General features: G+C 41.9%; 1 protein-coding gene across 6 annotated transcripts in view; it reads right to left on the bottom strand.

The window, feature by feature from the left end:
* The window catches only part of tns1a (tensin 1a), a 109,206-nt gene that overhangs the window by 48,918 nt on the left and 40,727 nt on the right, over positions 1 to 19,561 (bottom strand). For 5 of the 6 annotated variants that reach the window (XM_028571719.1, XM_028571721.1, XM_028571720.1 and 2 more), the window contains exons 1-4: positions 17,406 to 17,845; positions 8,807 to 8,845; positions 6,445 to 6,486; positions 1,536 to 1,585 (exon numbers count right to left, since the gene is read on the bottom strand). In XM_028571719.1, coding sequence (XP_028427520.1) covers positions 1,536 to 1,585; positions 6,445 to 6,486; positions 8,807 to 8,845; positions 17,406 to 17,642 — 368 coding nt within the window. In that variant the 5' untranslated portion in view covers positions 17,643 to 17,845. Of the gene's footprint in view, positions 1 to 1,535; positions 1,586 to 6,444; positions 6,487 to 8,806; positions 8,846 to 17,405; positions 17,846 to 19,561 lie in introns of those variants that run through there. The other variant, XM_028571722.1, reaches the window with a different exon arrangement.

The following is a 19,561-nucleotide window of genomic DNA, read 5'->3' on the forward strand; positions in this document are numbered from 1 at the left end:
TAAGTGTGGAGCGAAAGGCTTTTTGAACTTTGGGACAGCCACCCCAACTATTAAAGGTCCCATGGCATGAAAATGTTTTTTTTTAACATTAATATGAGTTCCCCCAGATTGCCTATGGTCCCCCAGTGACTAGAAATGGTGATAGGTGTAAACCGAGCCCTGGGTATCCTGCTCTGCCTTTGAGAAAATGAAAGCTCAGATGGGCCGATCTGGAATCTTCTCCTTATGAGGTCATAAGGAGCAAGGTTACCTCCCCTTTCTCTGCTTTGCCCGCCCAGAGAAGTTGGCCCACCCATGAGAAAGAGAGAGACATCATGGCTTTGAAAACAAGCAAAGTGGCAGATGGTCAAGGCCACACCCCCAACAGTATTAGGGGACCACTAAGGTCTATATAAAAAAGACTTCAGATACAGTATTAGGGGACCACTAAGGTCTATATAAAAGAGACTTCAGATACAGTATTAGGGGACCACTAAGGGGACCACTAAGGTCTATATAAAAGAGACTTCAGATACAGTATTAGGGGACCACTAAGGTCTATATAAAAGAGACTTCAGATACAGTATTAGGGGACCACTAAGGTCTCTATAAAAGAGACTTCAGATACAGTATTAGGGGACCACTAAGGTCTATGTAAAAGAGACTTCAGATACAGTATTAGGGGACCACTAAGGCCTATATAAAAGAGACTTCAGATACAGTATTAGGGGACCACTAAGGTCTATAAAAAAGCATCCAAAGAGCACCATGTCATGGGACCTTTAAGGTTTGTTCACTCATAACTGCATTCACATGTTTAGTGATTATCATCTTTACGAGGAATCTTTTCTTTCTTTTTTTTCTTTTTTTTTTGTTACAGCTGCTCTGAAAACATTTATAGAACTCTCCGATTTCTCTCGGGGACTAACGACAGAGTTCATCCCAAACATCCACTCGATGAAATCTAAACTCCAGCAGCTCACTCTTATATTTCTTGGAAATGATAAGATTCACAATCCTTCACGAGTGTTGACATGACCTCTGCTGATATTATGCAGTCTATTTCACCGGGCCAAACAGTGATCAGGTTTATTGGCCAGTGAGCATACAGTAAAGCCCCGCATTAGAAACAGCCATGCCTGAAGAATAACAGAGGTGGAATGATAATTTACATTCCTAGAAGAAAGGAGAAATATCCAGCACAAACAATCCTTTTTTGATGTTCCTCATAAAATAAAGTCGAGCTGAGGATCACAAGGGATTTAAGGGACTTACAACTTCACCAAGTTGCGGAATTTATTAGGAGTTAGGCTTCTTTTTTTTTTTTACATTTCTGAACAAAACTCTTCAAGATGTTGTAGATTCAAAGTAGGTTTTAAAACAGAACAAAGATGCATACATACTTTTTGGTTGAACGGGTAATGCTGGAGGGAAAATACACGTAATCTACTCTACAATTATGCCGTATACCTTCACCATTCCTACTGCTATTTTTCCTGATGAAGTGTGTACATATGCGCATCTGTATACAATCATATAGCAATGCTGTGTCTTACCCTGACTGCTTTCGCCTTATCTCCACACTCTTGCAGGACCTTGTAGATCCCTGGAGAACGCACGCACACACGCACACATTCAAAAACACACAATACACACCACACATATATGCAGAGGATGGGGGAGAGAGGGAGGGAGAGAGAAAATGAATCATAAGCAAACTCTGTCTGGTAATGATGAGGATGTTATTGAATTATAATATGACGCAACCTATTAGGGAAAAGTCAGATCACAGAAGCAAAACTGAAAGATAGAAAGAGAGAGGAAAGAAGAGGGTGAGGAACAAATAGAGAATGCCAAGGAGGCAAAGAAGAATAATAAGAGTAGGAGAAGCAGCAGAAGTAGAGGAGGAAGAAGGATAAGAACGAGAATAAAGCAAAGAAAAACACAACTTTAAAAAAATAGAGTTAAGGCAAGAGGACAGCGGAAAGGAGAAAAGGAAGAAGAATGGAAGATGGTGAAGAAAAAGAAGTAAATGATTGAGAAGATGCACTAGAACAAGTACAAAAGATGAGGATGATGAAGAGGAAAAGAAGAATGGAAGATGGGAAAGAAAAGGAAAAAGGAGGAGAGGGATAGGGAAAGGAGAAGAAGCAGGAGGAAAAGAGGTGAAAGGAAGAAAAGAGGACGATGAAGAGGAGAATGAGAAAGTGACTACATAGAGGACAAACGGTAGATGGAAAAGAAGGAGAAAGAGATGGAGGAAAGGTAAAAGGAAAGGAGAATAAGCAGGAGAACAAACGTTAACAGAAGAAGAACAAGAAGTGCAGTAAAAAAAAAAAAATATTAAGGATTAAGGAGGGGAAGGAGACACAAAAATACGTCCAGTATGCGTTCCAGGAGTCAGGATTTCAGCACGCACTTTAATTGTCCTGCATCTAGTTATTTACTGAGAAAAGAGAGTGGAAGTCAGGCTGTTTTACTGGGACAGGACTGCAGAGGGAAAATGTTCCTAAATATGCTGCACTGTCGAGGAATCGCTGCATAATAGATGCTAGGGTTGGCTCTTCCTCTTACTGTTCATCGGCCCAAAAGGAGAGCTTGTCTGTATGAGTCAGCTGCCACCGAGAAGATGAAGCCTTCCAAAACGATAGAATGACAGCTGGATTTATCTTCACAGACATCCTCTGTGACATCCTCCACTCCCTCCCTCCCCCCCCCCCCACAACGTCAGAAAGAGTGAGCGATCAAGCTTTGCATGGTCAAGTGGTTAAACAGAGATATTGGCAAGAAGGGGTCTCTAATCATGGCGCGAGGTTAAACACACAGCCCAAAGCTCTCCGTATTGCTGCCGGGCGGCTTCTCACAGATGAAGCTAATCCCACCCCCCTACCCCCCCAAGAGCCAAAATGGGAAGCATAATTCTCCGTGATTTGACAGGAACCAGATGCTAGGCGGACCACGGCCGCTGGTGTTTGCAAAACATTAAACAGCCTGTTCGCATGGGGCTTTGGGGGGGGTGTTAAGCCAGTACATTTCACATCATAGGCACAATCTGTTGTCTTGTAGCAACACGGGTGCACGAACGCCTCTAGAAAGTCAATGCAGCATGTAAAGTGGAGTACACTATCTGTCCATTTGAAGGCACTTTCCACCCAGTTAAAGGCTGGTTCTCATTGTCAAAACAAAATCCTCATCCACGGCTGAAAATAGTCCCTCACAAATTCGCTACTTGTTTGCTACTTTGAGTATTAAATACAGATTTTATGCTATATGGAATAGACTAATGGTTTTTTGTTTTTGTTTTAGTCAGATTTGTTGGCAATTAGAAAAAAATATAAAAAATACAGTATATATATATATATATATATATATATATATATATATATATATATATATATATATAAGCTCAAACAATAGGAATTTGTTGCACATTTGTTGTTGTTGATCGCATTTATTTCATTAAAAACCAAAAGAAATCACAAATCAATATGCCAAGGAAGACCATGGGATATGATCAAAAGCTCCAGAACAGCTACTAATGGACCTTGTGAAAGATGTTTGTCCACTTAAAAAATCATAAATTTTTAAGCAGGAGATAAGACTTTTCACACACAAAAACAAAAACAACCTAAAAATGTTTTTGCCGCATTTTGGACTTCCTGGGAGTGGCCTACCTTGCGGAACAGATACCCAGTGCTCCACCTCCAGGATGAACGCAGTAGTGCAAAACGCCTTCGAATGGAGCTGCCCAGAGGCATGGTTGTAGGTATGGGAACCACTTCTCTAATTTTTCATCATAAAATAAAATAAAAACTTTGGCTGTTCAGCTCGTCACAGCAAGCTCCAGTTCCTCATGGTAGAAGAAGATGCCGTAGACTTCTGCTCTGTTTGTGCCAAACTTCATCAGTGATTACGTAATATATCATGATGCAGCTTCCTTCTCTCCTTTCCCTCTGGACTGTCTTCTCCCCACTTTATCCTGCTTTCTCTCCCCCTCACGCCCACTTTGTGTTCTCTGGTACTACTCCTCCCTCGGCCTTCTCATCTCTCATTATGACTCCCCCCCGCTTCCCTTGTCTTGACTCCCTTTTTTCCCATGTGCTTGTGTACTGTATGTGTTTGACCTTAATTACCCTTAATAATGTGGTGACTGAAGTGTTACCAAAGCATAGAATATGGAAAAAAATATGTTTTTTTCTGTTCTATCTTAATATAAGACAGATATTTTTATTTTTATTTAAAGCGTCTCACTCTCAATCCTCTTCTGAGCCACAAACTGATTTAAAAAAAATAAATAAAAAAAAAATCCCCATATTGCACTTGGATGACCCAGACTGGCCTCGGACTGACCAAGTTATGGTAACGATGGGGCGTTCTGACCAAAAATCATAATGGATGTGTCCTATATGGATTAACCAAATAAAACATTCCATATGCACTTGGCCCCCTTCTGTTCGTACACTATGCACTTGAGTATCAAGGCAAAAAGCAGGGATTCCAAGACGATATATATATATATATATATATATATATATATATATATATATATATATATATAAAAAGTTTCTTTTGAAGTCCAGCCAGAAAGTATAGATTTTCTATTAAACTTTAAATAAAAGCAATCTAATATGACGGGACAACACAAGGCTTTGCTAAGACGTAACAACCACAACACATGGATGACGAATCAGGATCGCGACCAAAATGTCTTGTTTAAAGGGGCTATGTCTATACCCTTTACTCTCAAAACACCAATATGTCATTGTCAAATTGTTTATGACAGCTTTCTATAATTACAGATAAAAAAACAAGAGCATGGTCAAGACAATTAGTAGCCTGTCTTGCTATTTTTAGTGCGAGCATTCCTCATAAACCCTGTTGCTTGCTGTTGCAATGAGCGCGTTGCTACTTGTGTCAACCCTTAATCCACTGTTTTGATGTTTTTGCATTTTATTAAAGAGCACGCACACAATATTACACCTCTCGTTGCAAGGAAAACAGCATCTGTTTCCTGTTGATGGTTAACAGTTACACAAATTACAAAATAGTATATTCTGACTATGAAGAACTGACTCCTTGTGCACTTGACAGGTGGCCCAGGACGTTTTGTTTAATTGTAGTCAGCAGTAGCCATAGATAGATTGGATTCACAGCTGCTTATGGCAGCCAAAACATGCATAGAAACGTCTACATTCAATTAAAAAGACATCATTCAGATGTCCTCCATTCCCTGCTTGTCAGACTCATTTTCTCACTCCCATTTTCTTCCTTTCTCTTTCTCTGTCTTGAAGTCACGGACTGAGAATTAATCTCCACGCAGACCGGTGTACACACAGACCAATCTGTGTTTATAATCTCACTGTGAATCACCGCCGCGACTCCTGCTGCCGATCTAAACATTGAGGCGGCGTCTGACGCAAACGTTGACTTATTATCGTGACTCACCAAAGAGAGAGGAGAATAAAAAGGGATGCGCTGCTTTTGTCTTTTGCATGAAATGTTGCTGCTGGTTTCATGAAAAGGAGCCCCCCTTTTAATCTAAAAAACATTTCAAACAAGCCAACAATGTCTTTGCCTTTTTTGACTACTTGCTTGAATGATCTGTTTTCTTTCTGCTTTACTACCAATGGTTCTCTCCTCTCTTATTTTTCTGGAATCTTGCCTTCTTGGAAACCCACTGCCCGTGCACACACCCTTCACGGTTTAGCAATGTCAAGCTAAACATGCATGCCTAGTCTCGGTGCCAGGCCTTGGCAGCCATTTCTGGCACAGACGAGACACAATTTGCAGTAAACTGGCAGACGTCACGGCAGCTTTTTCCCATATTGTAAGGTATTTACCCAATATTTAAATACTTAAAAAAATGTTCTTTTAGTGATATGATTTACCGTGTCTGCCTATCATATTCCATATTTCATTTCTCTCCATGTCTCCTTCTTTGCAATTAACAGATTCCAATTCACGGTTGCTTCAATTTAAAGACGGGTCATCTAAAGTTAAAGCCATGTAAACTGTGTGATACCTGAGATTAAAGGAAGTCCAACCCACACAGCAGCAACAGGAGCTCTGATTGGCTCGCTGGTATGTATTGCATGGTGCTGCCACCTTCTGCAGTGTGCAGGAAACAGGTGGTGGCATTTGCTTGTTGGGCCAGAGCTTGACAGCCTTAAATATAATCAATTATAATAAATGTATCATGTATCAATTGAATATAATCAGACACAGAAAAAAGTCTATAATTATTCCAGTGCCACACTCCAGACTCCATACTGTATATTGTACAAGAAAGATCACAGAAAAGTACACAGAAAATGACACCCCTGTATGTGTGAAAGGGTAGCCACACATACATGAGGATTGTTATTCCAGCACTTTGCTGCACAGCAATAACAGCATTTATGAATGAACAGCTTTTAAAGCATGTCTACTCAGCATTAACACTAATAAAGAGGAGGTGTTACTCACCGGTGTATCTACATGCTTTAACGGCAGCTGAGGAGTGGGAGGCTGGAGAGAAAAGCGAGACAGACAGAGTCAGTGGGTTAGTCTTTGTTTCTTTCACACCGAGGAAGAAACAATATAGTGAGAGAAAGGATGGGAAAGAGAGAGAGAGAGAGAGAGAGAGAGAGAGAGAGAGGGAGAGAGAGACTATCTTTTATAGGACTCTCCATCTCCATGTCTGGCTGTCAGTGATACACCAGACACACAGTCATTCAATTAACCTTCAACAACATACTCTCTTTCCGTCTCTTTGATCTATGTACACTTTGCCCGACATACATGCATACGATGAAGGGAGTCCTTGTCTTGGACTGCCTTGGCTCAACTTAACTAGACAATGAAGAACCATTATGGTTCTCAAAAAGAAAGATACTGTGTGGACAAACTTAATGTCCAGGGTATGATTTTGTTTCGGCGAATGCCCCTTTTGGAATATTTTTCACAATTATTTGATGTGTAAAATATTGAATTGTTATGGATTGAAGGTTCATGCTTGACTTGGAAATCGTAGATTGACTCAAGGTTGACTTCCAGTGCTTTCAGCAACATCCCATGAACTACTATCAACTAAATTGGTATTCTATTTATAGCAAAGTCTATTCGGGAAGTTCAGCGGGGAAATTGTCCAAATGGCTTTTAGTTTTGGTGCTGGTTTTAAAAAGAAAAAAATGCAAGGTGACGACAGCTGAATTTCATAGCAGGACAGGCCAGATTGTCAATACGTAAAAGTAAGATAAAACATAAAAATAATGATAATCTGGTCAGGCTATGTGGAAGCGGAAAGAAAGTATGTGACAGAGACAGATGTGCACAGGCACACACACAAACACACATATACACACTTTGACAGTGATCCATGTGTTGAGGAAAATCTCTTAACTGAGTTAAGTACATCGTCTTAGGCTGATGTGAGCTCTATAAACAAACCTGGGCACTGTTTAACAAGCTGCTGCAGTTATTTAACAGGGCCAGCGTCCAAAGTAAATAAGTGAAAAGTAGTTACTTTTGCTTGGAGTGTTCCTAATTTGGTCATGTCATTGGTGGTTAATCTTGAAAATATAAAACGGGACTGACTGTGCCACTTTTTATTTGACTTCATTGACCACACATCAGCAAAACGATCAAATTGCAATCCCTTGCTGGTTTTTCTAATCATGCCATTTGCTGAGCATGCATTCTTTGTTCCAAGTGAGTGAAAACTTTCAAGGGCATTAAAGTGAAAAGGACTAAGGCCTCAGCGATGCAGTGCGGGAATCCCATTTTGTCTTGTAAAGGACTTAGAGCAGGGGTGTCAAACTCATTTTCACTAGGGGCCACAATGGAGAAAGAGAATCACACCAGGGGCCGGACATGTAGAGTTTATTTACGTGCTTTTGTTACTGCACTTTTTTTTTTTACATTTTGATAGCTTTTTTCCTTATTTTTGTTGTTTTTTCCGACATTTTTGTGGCTTTGCCAGACATTTGTCACCTTTTGGTAAATTTGTTGCTTTTTCCGACATTTTTGTACGCTGTTTGTCGCATTTTCCTTGACACGAAGCCCTACGAAAGTCATCAAAAGAGTTTGTGAGTCTCAGAGTCAGCAAATCTGCCATATTCTGCTCTGAATGTCACGTAATTGCAGTTTAAAAAACACTTTCCTGTGTTTTTGGTTTTAACTGGGTGGGCCAAAATGTATTGTGAACCCAAATTGATATATGGGCCGGATCTAAATCTACAAGGGGCCGGATTTGGCCGGCGGGCTTTGAGTTTGACACATGTGCCTTAGAGGAAAGGAGAATAATCACTTTGACTGCAGCTCAGTATCTGTCCTCTTCTGCTCTCTCTCTCTTATAGTATGTATAGTACGTCTCACACCAAATCAGTCATTTCAGATACTTCTTAGGATCTAGTGCGAGCAATAGTGTGAGAAGAGGGCCATCATTTATTTTCAACACAATGCCACATTGTCACCTTTTCACAAGCTTAAAGAAACTGCTGCTCCGTGACACAGCGTCACTGTCACTCGTCATAACTGTCAAATTCCTATCACTTCTACAGCACGACAAACAGGACACAGAGGGTGTCTCGTTTGAGGCGTACGGACGGGATTTTCCTTTAGAGGAAAAGGAGGAAACATCCATGGTTATAGCTTCAGAACTTTGACCTTAAGCAACAACCTCACAGTGCGCCCTGTGTGTGGTTCTGCCACAATTCCAGGAAGCATCATTGCATTATGAGGGGGATTTCAGGTCAACAACCTCTTTAAAGATAAGTCTCATGTGTGCACAAATTCACACACATACTGCACAAACAAACACACACACACACGCACATGTTACACTCACCAGCTCATTGTTGGTAGTTGTTTGACATGATGTGGTGACCTGTAAATGGAGAAACAGAGAAAACATGAGTACAGAAAAGCTTAAAAATCTGCAGAAGAACATTGTAATATCTGCCCTTTAAAGTACAGTAGATGACAAGCAGAAATAAGGAATAATTCAAGAAAACGACAGAGAGACAGAAACTCAGTAGCATCTTCTCATTTCTGCAGGACTGTGTTTTTTTTTTTAAAACACCACTGCCTCATAAATAAAGGCCCTTTTGACTTGTGGGAAACATGTCAGGGCCATTCCAGGCAAAATCTGAGTTCACATTAAGAGAGAATGCTTCCTGTAAAAGTCAGAAGAAAAAAAAAATGACGACGACGAGTAGGACACCGGTGCTGTCCTGATCTGCTCTGTGACTCAACATGCACCTTGAACACATGTCAGACCGGGCAACACATATTGATGAGGATCGGACTCCACATCATTTTTTTTGCCTTTCCAGATGGCCGTGGTGTCAGATTAGGTGATTACAGAGTCGTACATTCTTGCTGCTACTTGGCCGAGAGACAAGGCGGATACACGTTGGACACTGACCAATCATAGCTTGACTGTCAGCTGGCTTTCATGATCTGTGTGACGTCCGTAGGTGATTGAGAAAAGGGTACCATAAACTGACTTTAGTCTTCCACCTGCTATATATATATATAACCAAAATCACTACAAATCCAAATGATTTTGGTTAGTTTGTGTGTTTCAAGGCTGTTTATTTCTTGATTATTCGAATAATTGCTTTGTCTATAAAATGTCAGAGAATTATGAAAAATGACGTCCTCAAGTGCCTTATTTTGTCCGAACAATCTAAAACCCAAAGATGCTCTGTTTAGCATCATTCAAGACAAGCTAAAACCATCACGTGTTTATGTATTTATGTATTTTGGCTCGAAAATAACTTCAGATGTTTGATCGATGAATCAAAACAGTCGCAGATGAATTCATTGTTTCAGCTCTGGTTTGTTTTACTCCCAGCAACCAGGGCTATAACTTCATAGTCCAATATCCTTGCAAATAGCACTTTGCATAAGGTATTTACAGTTTGCCAAAATAATATTTTCATTAAACAGCCTTTTAACCACAATTGGGACTGCCAGTAGTTTTTTATTGCAGTAAACCTGCGGATGTAATAACGTTTCAAATGCTCCATCAGTTGATAATGACTCCCAGTTACTGCTGTTTGATTACAGCTCACTGATAAAATGCCATATACTGTAGTGACTTTTTATATTATTATGTCTAGCTGGGTGCATGTTAAAGAATAGTAAAACAACAGTAGGTTCCTCAACAAAAGCAACTGGGTGGCACACCAGTACTACGGTATATAACGCAGAGTGAAGGGCCAGTGTCTGTTGCCAGGCCTTCTTAGCAACAGTATCACTTGTCTCCCTAATTATACTATCATCTCAAAATGAGAGCGGTATGGATTTCCTGATGTTGCAACACTGCATGTAGCATCTTTAAATAGCAGGCCATTTCGGTACTCAAAACAGTTTACTCATAGTATCCGTGGCAGGCAAGTGTGGCTCCTTAATAGTCTGCATTACCCAGTGCACCACAAATCACTGATTACGATGCATAAACAGGCCCTCCCGGGCAAGCTGAGTGACTTCCATCTGATTATATTTACTTTTGTGTGCATACAGATAAACACGTATGTGGGAGTGCACGGTTGAGTGAGTGCGTGCAGCGGCCACTGTCGCAACGTTGTTGTGAGTTGACGGATGTTTACGGGCGGTGAGATGAGAGCGCGCTATCAGAAGACAACAGACGCAGGCAGGAAGGAAGCCGCTGTAATTAGTTTGCTCTGGGAAAACAAAAGACTCGTTGACTTTGCAATGCTATCATCAAGTGTATCAGAATACAGTAGTCAGATAGCATCGCAACGGAGTAGATCCCACCCAGTGCATGCTGATGTGCAATGTGATGGCATCAGTCCACCAGTTAGTGCTGATACGGTCATGTGCTCCACTAAAAAAACACTGCAATTTGATTTGATACCTTAAAATCAGCCATTAGGTGCCATTTTTAATACCATAAAATATGACTTTATAAGCCAACATTTGCAAGCCATCAGTAAAAAAAAAATGAATAGATTTGCCAAACCAATGTATGTGGCTCAACCCATCAGCGGTCAAGATGACGGGTTTATATTCAGTATTCAATAAAAGGCCAACATTAGTTGGACCTTGTCCTTGTGGATGCACGTGTATACATGTGAGAGTAGCCATTCCATTTTGAGAAACCCAACTTGGAGGGCATCATTTTTGAATCCCTGGGTTAATAAAGTGAATGAGTTACAACTGTCGCTGCTGCAGGTGCTACAGGGAAGTGGATACAAATGAAAATAAAGGAAGAGAAAATGCAGTTTCCAACGATGAATGCATGACCGGGATTGTTTTGCAAAAGAAATACGCTCAGCTAATATTTGACTATTTGGATACTCGTTTGTTAGGTAGATATTTGATTTTCAAATTTGGGATTCAAATATTTGTTTTTCTTCCCTTTTTCCCAATACTGGAATAAAGTTGAGGCAGATTCAACTTTTGGAGAAACGCAACACGACCTCACGCACGAAGTGAAGCTGCCTTCGAGCGCGGTCGGAAATGTCGAGATCTATAAACGATCTGACGGAGAACAATAATTGTGAAATACAAAGTCTACTTGTGCTGCATTGGGGGGCTGGGGGTTTAACTCTCTGACGTGTGAGGGCATTTTCACATTTCTTCTTTGTAAATTCACCTTTTTAGGGTAATTGCATATAACCGATCCCCATGTGTTTCATATCGAACAAACTTTCCGTATAGTGATGGACACATGCAATTTTGTAACATCGCTTTTTGAGTAGGAGTTTTGTCAAACATCGTTTGGACGCGCCGGTGCGTCTTTCGTCTTCAGAGGACGTCACGCAAAATGGGCCATTTCAGTAACACTCCCGCCGCCGCATAACCCTGCGGCGAACACTTTTTTGTCGGCCTAAACGTGCCCTGAGTCCTGCAGTCCAATACAACAGTCCTGCGATGCAAAGCCAACAGAAGATGAACTTGCTAGTACCAGAAGCCAAAAGCGAGTTGGCTTATGCTTGCTCTTTACAGTGCCTGCACTACATTCGGGCCGTGGCTGACATTTAAATATCAGTGTTGGCGGCCCCGGTGGCCCCCGGGGCCTCGTAGCGAGAGCATCTGCCTTTATTTACAGCTGACAGGAGGTGCTGTTCTGTGCACTGTAATGTAGCCTACGCCTGCAAATGTCCTGACGATGACTCCCTCCAGTATTGATCTAAAGGTCAGAAGGGTATAGTGATGACTTTACGTTTCAGTTGCTACTGTATGTTTACAACCAGACAAAAACACTATTTATTGGTGAGCTCCCAAATGCTAAATTCTTTCTTTAGGAACATATTTGGGCATGTAGAAATAAAAAAAAAAAAAAAAAAATGGGTTTCAAGAAATCAGACACGTACATTGCTTGCAAATATTGTTATCATATCACATATTAAGCGAGGCAGTCACGAGACAGCCGGAACAGCAGACAGAGAGAAAATGCAGACTTCATAATAACGCAATTTTACATTCCGACGAGTCTCGGTTCAACTTAAAATCCTCGCCACATCACCATGCAACAGAGCGAGAGAACAACAGCTACCCTGACTTCATCCATATATGGTGGGTGCAGCTGGAAGCCAGACTAATACAGGCTTCAAGTGGTTTTTTTCTCCCCAGCTCAGACGGATAAAAGCGTATGAATCTCCGAGAGGCCCTGCCACACACTTCGGCATCGGGCCAGGCTAACACCTGAATTTCATCTGTCTGTAACTGTTTGTGAAACTGCACATTCTGTGCCATCTCACAAATAAAAAATGTCTCTTTGTCTGTGTTATCTGTCTTTATCTGTGCATCTTTTCCTCAGCATATGCACCATAGCAGGGAAATGCCTTGCAACTGAACATTTTAAAACGATGAATGCTGAATGTGTTGACCTTTTCTTTGGCCTCTGAATGAGCCTCCCCAATCAATTCCCAGCCACGGGACCAGCAGACCACAAAGAGAACTCTCCCAACGTCGAGAGAAAGAGAGTCAAAGAGAGTTTAGGCTTTTAAAACAGCTTGTAGCTTATAATCTCATCGAGTCACGAGGGGCGTCTGGGAAGCCACTGAACTAGAACAAGGAGTCAAGCAAGCCACCGGGGGCTCTTTGCAATTTCAACCCAGCCAAGAGGCCTCATTAGGGGGGCAAACAGGGTTGAGCTGAGGCGGGACGTTGTTGAATTAGCCGCAGCAAAGGTCAAATGTCTCAGGTGAGTCTCGACAGCTTCACGGCGCTTTCCTCTTCTGTCTTGATCCCCCCCCCCCCCCCCCCCCCCCCACCACCCCTTACACAATGAGAGTGTGGATCAGAGAGAGCTTTAATGACTTCAGCAAAAGTGCTGCTGCTCAAGTACTCAAGTGGGTTTATATGGAAATGAAGAGTGCAGAATATCAAAGCGGGACTCCCGAGCCCGGTCCACTGAGTTGAATCGTTGTATAATGAGTAAACGTGCTGCAGTTCAAGCAGCATAGTGATGAACTCTTTTCTCTTCACACTTCAAACAGGCTGGAACAAGCATCCTCAGATAACCGAGGAGGAATAAGACCGGCTTGCTCAGCAACCTTTGCATTCTTCTTTTGCACCTCGTCAAACAATAATGGCAATAAGCTTGCACTGTCAGTGCATTTATTGTTATAGTTTTGTGCATTCTGACACATAAAAAAGGTGAGAAAGCAAATGTTTGCAGATGGGATTGATGGGAAGTTTTTTTTTTTTCTTACTTAAGCAATTATTAGAAGTGAAGATGAGGGTTTTTTTTGTCCATTTTTTGGTTCCTTTTTGATGCTCTCAACTTGGGAAAGCTGCAGTATTTCCACAGATGTACGCCCCTTTACCCCTCTGACTTAATAATATAATAATAATCAGTCTGATCTTAGTTTATCTACTACTAACTGATGGGAGAAAGCATGTTTGCCACTGTGCATAAATCATCTCATTGGCTCCAATAAATGAGCCTGCCATTGGTCCAACCACACACAGAATTCCTCAAGCACTCCTCCTGCCCACACAAGAGCCACTGCCGCACTGATGGCAGTTTGCCTGTGAAAGTAAATTCTTCACTTTCCAAACGGGGGCCAAATAAGGACTGAAGCTCAAACAGCCCCTTTAGAGAGATTTATACATCGGCTGGGTTTCTGTTTAACTTGGAAGGCTAATAAATCCGCTGTGATGGTGAAGACCGTGTTCCTTTTCCCTCTTTGACATTTTGACATAATGTCAAGTGAGTAACGCACCATGTTCAACTGGTTGACAGTGTATCGCTGGCAAGAGTACACTTGCAGTGTCAAGTGATATTGTCAGTGGCTGAATAATATCTGATGTAGAATTTAAAAAGAGAGTTAAATCAAGTTGTAGTAAAAAATAATGGCAAAATAAATGGCTCATATAGAATGCTGCCAATAAAATTGTACTGCGTGGGAAAGTTTTACCGCTATGTCCATCATTCATAAGACGGTGGATGATTCAATATCCTTTAAAAACAGAGAATCCACAAGGGTCTAATCTAATGGGTGGATATCTAAATTTGGAATCAAACATTGTGAAACATGCTTTTCAGTCTGGGCTGGCCCACAAAGGTCAAATTGCTATTTCACCCAAACAGGATGGAAAAGAGCACGTGTGTACTGATGAAGTCTAAATAATTGTTTTTGTAAAGTAGAACACACTGCCTGCCAGCTGTTTCCACTGGCGTCCATCAACAGCCAGTAGCGCAACACAAACAAGGTCTTCCCACAGCATGAAAACCATCCTGTGATGGTCGAACGAATGACAAGACCGTGACTGGACGAAAAAACAACAACCTTTGATTTGATTTCTTTTCTCTGCGCTGTGAAAGCTGCAAAGCAACAAGTTCCCAGTCTTCTTGTGAAGAATCCCCTATCTAAATATTGAGGATACCATAAGAAGGAGATCTATTTTTTTTTCACATGAGAACAAAATCACTACCACATGGTTAACACACCATAAATAAGCATAACCATCGGCCGAAAGGCACAGAGCATTTGCTTCTACCCTAAACGGTTCAGACAAAATATACCACAGTATACAGGAGGTTATTTACAATGAGCTACATCGTAGTGGATTGCCTTCTTATTTCAAATATTTTGTCCTGACATTATTTCACCTCGAAACCGACATGCCGATGTCGGAATGGAGGCCCAAAGGAACTTCATCAAGTGGACGCGAAAGAGGCCAAAAAAACCATGGATCACTGAGGAAGCAGCTCTTTGGTCATGGTCGAGCCACAGTGAGTGGTGAGCGGGATCTGGCTTGGCTGCTTCACCCCTTGTACGGTTACAACCAAATCACTGCGAGCTACAGACGACAAAATACCCCATTAAACAAGAAAATGATGAATATCAGATGTGCAATTGTGGCTCACTTTGGACGCAGGTTGAAAACCTCCAAATCTGAGAGCCCGACGTGGGGTTTTATGCAATGACCGCATATCAGAAATGTTAGGTCATTTCAATCGTGGGAGAACATTTGAACATTTGGCCCAGGTTAAAAACGAAAAAAATAAATAAAAATCACCTTGAGTGGGTTTTCTCCTTGCGGGAAACAGTTTGCAATAAAAACACGTGCAATTTTGTAACACTTCAAAGGCCAGGCTTCTATGGAAGTTAAGAAAAAAACAAGCATGTTTTCATCATTACTGTGCCTGACGGTGCTGATGGGTCAGTTCCGGACAGCGTTTGTTCCTGGTTAATTAGAGGTGGCCACGGAATGCTTTCTCTCATCATACCGCTAATAGCACACTGAAGCAAAATTAAAGAAGCCGAGCCCAAATCAATGGCACACACAAAGAAAAGTGCAATAAAACATGGGTTTAAGATGCTCAAAAGTATTTCTGAACGCTCTTTTGCTGCAATTACTTCTATAAAAGGCCTCAATTTATGCACGTGTTCATCTGAAAACACTTTGTATCGAAATTTCCTTTGAATCTAAAGTGGCCTTTCATTGTTCTTGGCCAGCCTGTCACTTATTGACAGAAATAAGTTAGTGTGTAGGCTGAGCCTCTGCTAATTCAGCCTTGGCCTCTTGTGTGGTTGCATGTTAAATGCCATACTCCCTGGTCACTACTGCTTTTATAACACTTCCCGACACATACTTTGGAGCTGACGCAGCTGGAGGATCTTGCTGTTTTTTTGTTTTTTTTACAGTTCACCAGCCAAACTTTGTGTTCGTGGGTTCTTTCTCGTAAAGCTGACAGTAGAATATCTTAAACGTCAATCTGAAAAACAAATGCGATGATGCGTGACGAAGCATAACATGTCTGCACAAACATGCGAGAGGAATTTCTATTTGGCAATCAAAGTCATCTACCTTTGAGCCTTTCAAGATGATTTTTCTGCGATTTATGGTAAAACATTTCTCTTAAGGCTGCCGAGGCTTCACGCGTCTGATGGTGTCAAAAGATGAACTGCCCTGAGGGAAGCTAGGTATGTTATTAAGGGACAGGGGAGACAGATGGAAGAGACGAATAGTTCAAGAGGGATAGATCTACAGGGAAAGCAGCCGTTCTACAAGCATCACTCTTAGAGAACATCTTCATGTTATGAGACACGAGGGAGACGTGAGTTAGGGCTCTTTCGGGCAGTTGAAGAGGGTTTCTGGGCAAGGTGAAGAAAAGTGGTAGAAAGTGGTAGAACATTTTCCCTCGAGACTTATGACCAGACAAGATTTTTTGAAAAGTGTGATGCCAAGGGCAAGAGCATCGGTTAAGTATGTAATAATGTCGTCGTAGTAATTTTGGCACCGTAATAAAACTGCATTCCTCCCTGTTGTTTTGACTCTTTAAGTGGGAGACAGGACATACAAGCCTCGCGACCTCTTGTCCACTCATGTTTAACTGCCATCCGCGTGTTAGCTCAAGGCCAAAGGTGAGCGATCGCCATCGTCAGTCTGCATCCTCTCTCGAAGGTGTCAGAGAGGAAGATGAAGAGAGTGCAAAGAAAGCAAAAAGACATTCCCTGTAAACATTCTACTTCACCGACTGCTCTACTTTATCTCCTGTGATGCCAAAGCACACGTGGGTTACGCTGGGGGGGGGAGAAAACACGTGTTCTGCCTGCTGTGTTGACCACTTGCTCCGGGTCTCCTCTCTCTCCGGCTCGGCCGCCACAAATCACTTCTTGTGGGGTTTCGGGAGAGGCTCCTGAGCCTCAAACGGCAACTCGAATGAACTCTGTCTGTCCCGTTCCCATGGGAGCAGCTTTCCCACGAGTGTGTGGCAGACTTAGCCTACATCCATAACATGCAGGGTAAAGTTTGAAATGACAACCAAAACTGTCGCGTAGCTTCAAATCTCATGCACCAACAGCCTATTTATGCACTAAAAGCTCTCCAAATTCAGCTCATTCAAGCGATGAAAGAATGCAAAGAACCACACAATTAGAAAACATATTCAACAGGTAAACCATGCAAACTACAGATGGAATGAACCATCTGAAAATGTACTCTTTCAGATGTCTTACCTTGACACCGGTGCCACTTTTTCTTATGCTCTCTCCTTTCTCCCTGGTTTCTACCTCTGCATTTTCCTTGCCTTCAGACCCCCCTCGAGGAGAGAAAGCGGGCAAGAGAGGGAGTACCAAATACAGACACTTTCCTCCTCCTCCTCCTCCACCCCTCTTGCTCAAAACAACAGCAGTAATCCCGAACGCGTGCCAGAGAGCTACCGAACTCAGTTCTGTGTATATGTGCGCGTGCATGTAGATGTCTGTGCAGCCTCTGGACTGGACCAGGATACACTCTTTGTACTGCTGGCTTTGGTTTCTCCTGTCAACTGCCAAGAAATTTTGAAACACGCTTTATAAGGCCAAGAAAGTGGCTTGGGGCTCCTCATGATTCCGGTACCCAAAACGAGAGAGCAAAAGCTGTCCGGGGGCAGACAGTAACTGTATCCCTCTGTATCCCTCCCTCTGCTAACCCACTCTGTCTGTCTATTTGCCTCTCTCTCTCTCTCTCTCTCTCTCTCTCTCTCTGTCTTTCTCTCCTCCCTCCTTTACCTTATAGCCTTCTCTGTAGCTGTTGACACATGCTTGACAGAGGGAGTGAGAGGGAGAATGGGACGGAGAGAGAAAAGAATAACATTTCTGTTCTTGTTTCTGCAGAAAATCTCTCTTAATTCAAATGTTTTTTTTTTTCCATTTTAGTGTGTATGTAGCCTACATTTTATTTGAACATATTTATAAAAAGTATATACCATGATTATATTTGTATTAATTTTGCCAGGTAAACCAATAATCTAAAAGCACAAAGATGTTCTTTTCAGATGAATAAAGTTCTATCTTAACTTATCTAAGAAGTATTCTGAGCATACCGCTTTACAAAATAAGTGCTCGAAAATAGGAATAGCTATATGATTCTTAATACAGTTTAATACCAAGGAGTGCAGGTTGACATACAATCCTCTTAGGCTATTGTCAAATTTGATGTCAAACAGCAGCTACTAATACAGTATCTATAAGGATGCACGTACATGCACATTTACTCCCAGAGCAAAAACCTGAGATCAACAGACTACCAACAAATCCCTAAAAAAAAAGAAAATACTTGGGAGGAAAATATTTGCCAGTGTTGGGGTTTTAAGCACTCAGGAGGGGGTGAACTTAGCTCTTAACCTCCAGACGAGCACTGAGGTAAATTGGGCCATCAGTCATCAGCTAGCAAAGAGTTTGTCTGCCAGCTCTATCTCCCGACTACCGCGCTGCCTCCATACCGCTGAAGGGCGTCACTATGGAGACGTGCTGTGATGGCTCTTTGATGTGACGTGACTGCGCCGGGGAAACAGACTTGCCTCTGTGAACGGCTGCTGAGGAATGGGGAGGCTTGGCTCCCGTGAATGTGTGTGTGTATGTATGTGTGTGTGTGTGTGTGTGTGTGTGTGTGTGTGTGTGTGTGTGTGTGTGTGTGTGTGTCTCATCATTTTCTCTCTCCCTGACTCTCGCTCCCTCCTGTTCTACCTTTTTCACTTTCATGCTTGGACAGTTACTCTCTTTTCCGTGCCAACATTCTTGAACGCTCCTCATCCCTGCTTCTATGCACGTCTTACTGTGTTTTTGGTCTTGCTCCATACACTTTCTTCCTTTGGAAGATAAAGCAAATTAAAAATAAATTAAAAAAAATGGGAGAACCTCAAAAGGAAGAAAAAAAAAGCCTGTAAAACAACGCTGAAAAGAAAGTGGTGGAAGCCTGTTCATGGGCAAATAGCAAACGTGACTTCTTTAGCCTTTTGATGACCCGTATGCTTTTCAAGTTTTGATGTCCACACAAACACACGTGCACATGGTTTACACATGTACCCCCGAGTATTTACAGTAGGTGGTAAAATGGGGTTGCACCCGTGCCTCCTGAAATATTAAAGAGCTTCTGGGTTGCATTTTATAGAGCATGTCATTTGCCAGAGCTCTAATTAAAGGCCTCTCCCAGTTTTCACACATCCACACACATGTTAGGATGTGGATTTAAAAAGCTAGACCTTAAAACACTTGACCTCAACATTCTGCACTGGAGGAAGCCCAGCTTAGCTCAAGTCAGGCTTGGAATGTGCATGACTCAAGAGACAAACAAATGTAGCAGTAAACGTCTGATTTTTGTATCAGCCTGAAGTCTGACAGAGCATTCTTCC

This window comes from Perca flavescens, chromosome 24 (genome assembly GCF_004354835.1).
Source record: "Perca flavescens isolate YP-PL-M2 chromosome 24, PFLA_1.0, whole genome shotgun sequence".
Taxonomy (NCBI): domain Eukaryota; kingdom Metazoa; phylum Chordata; class Actinopteri; order Perciformes; family Percidae; genus Perca; species Perca flavescens.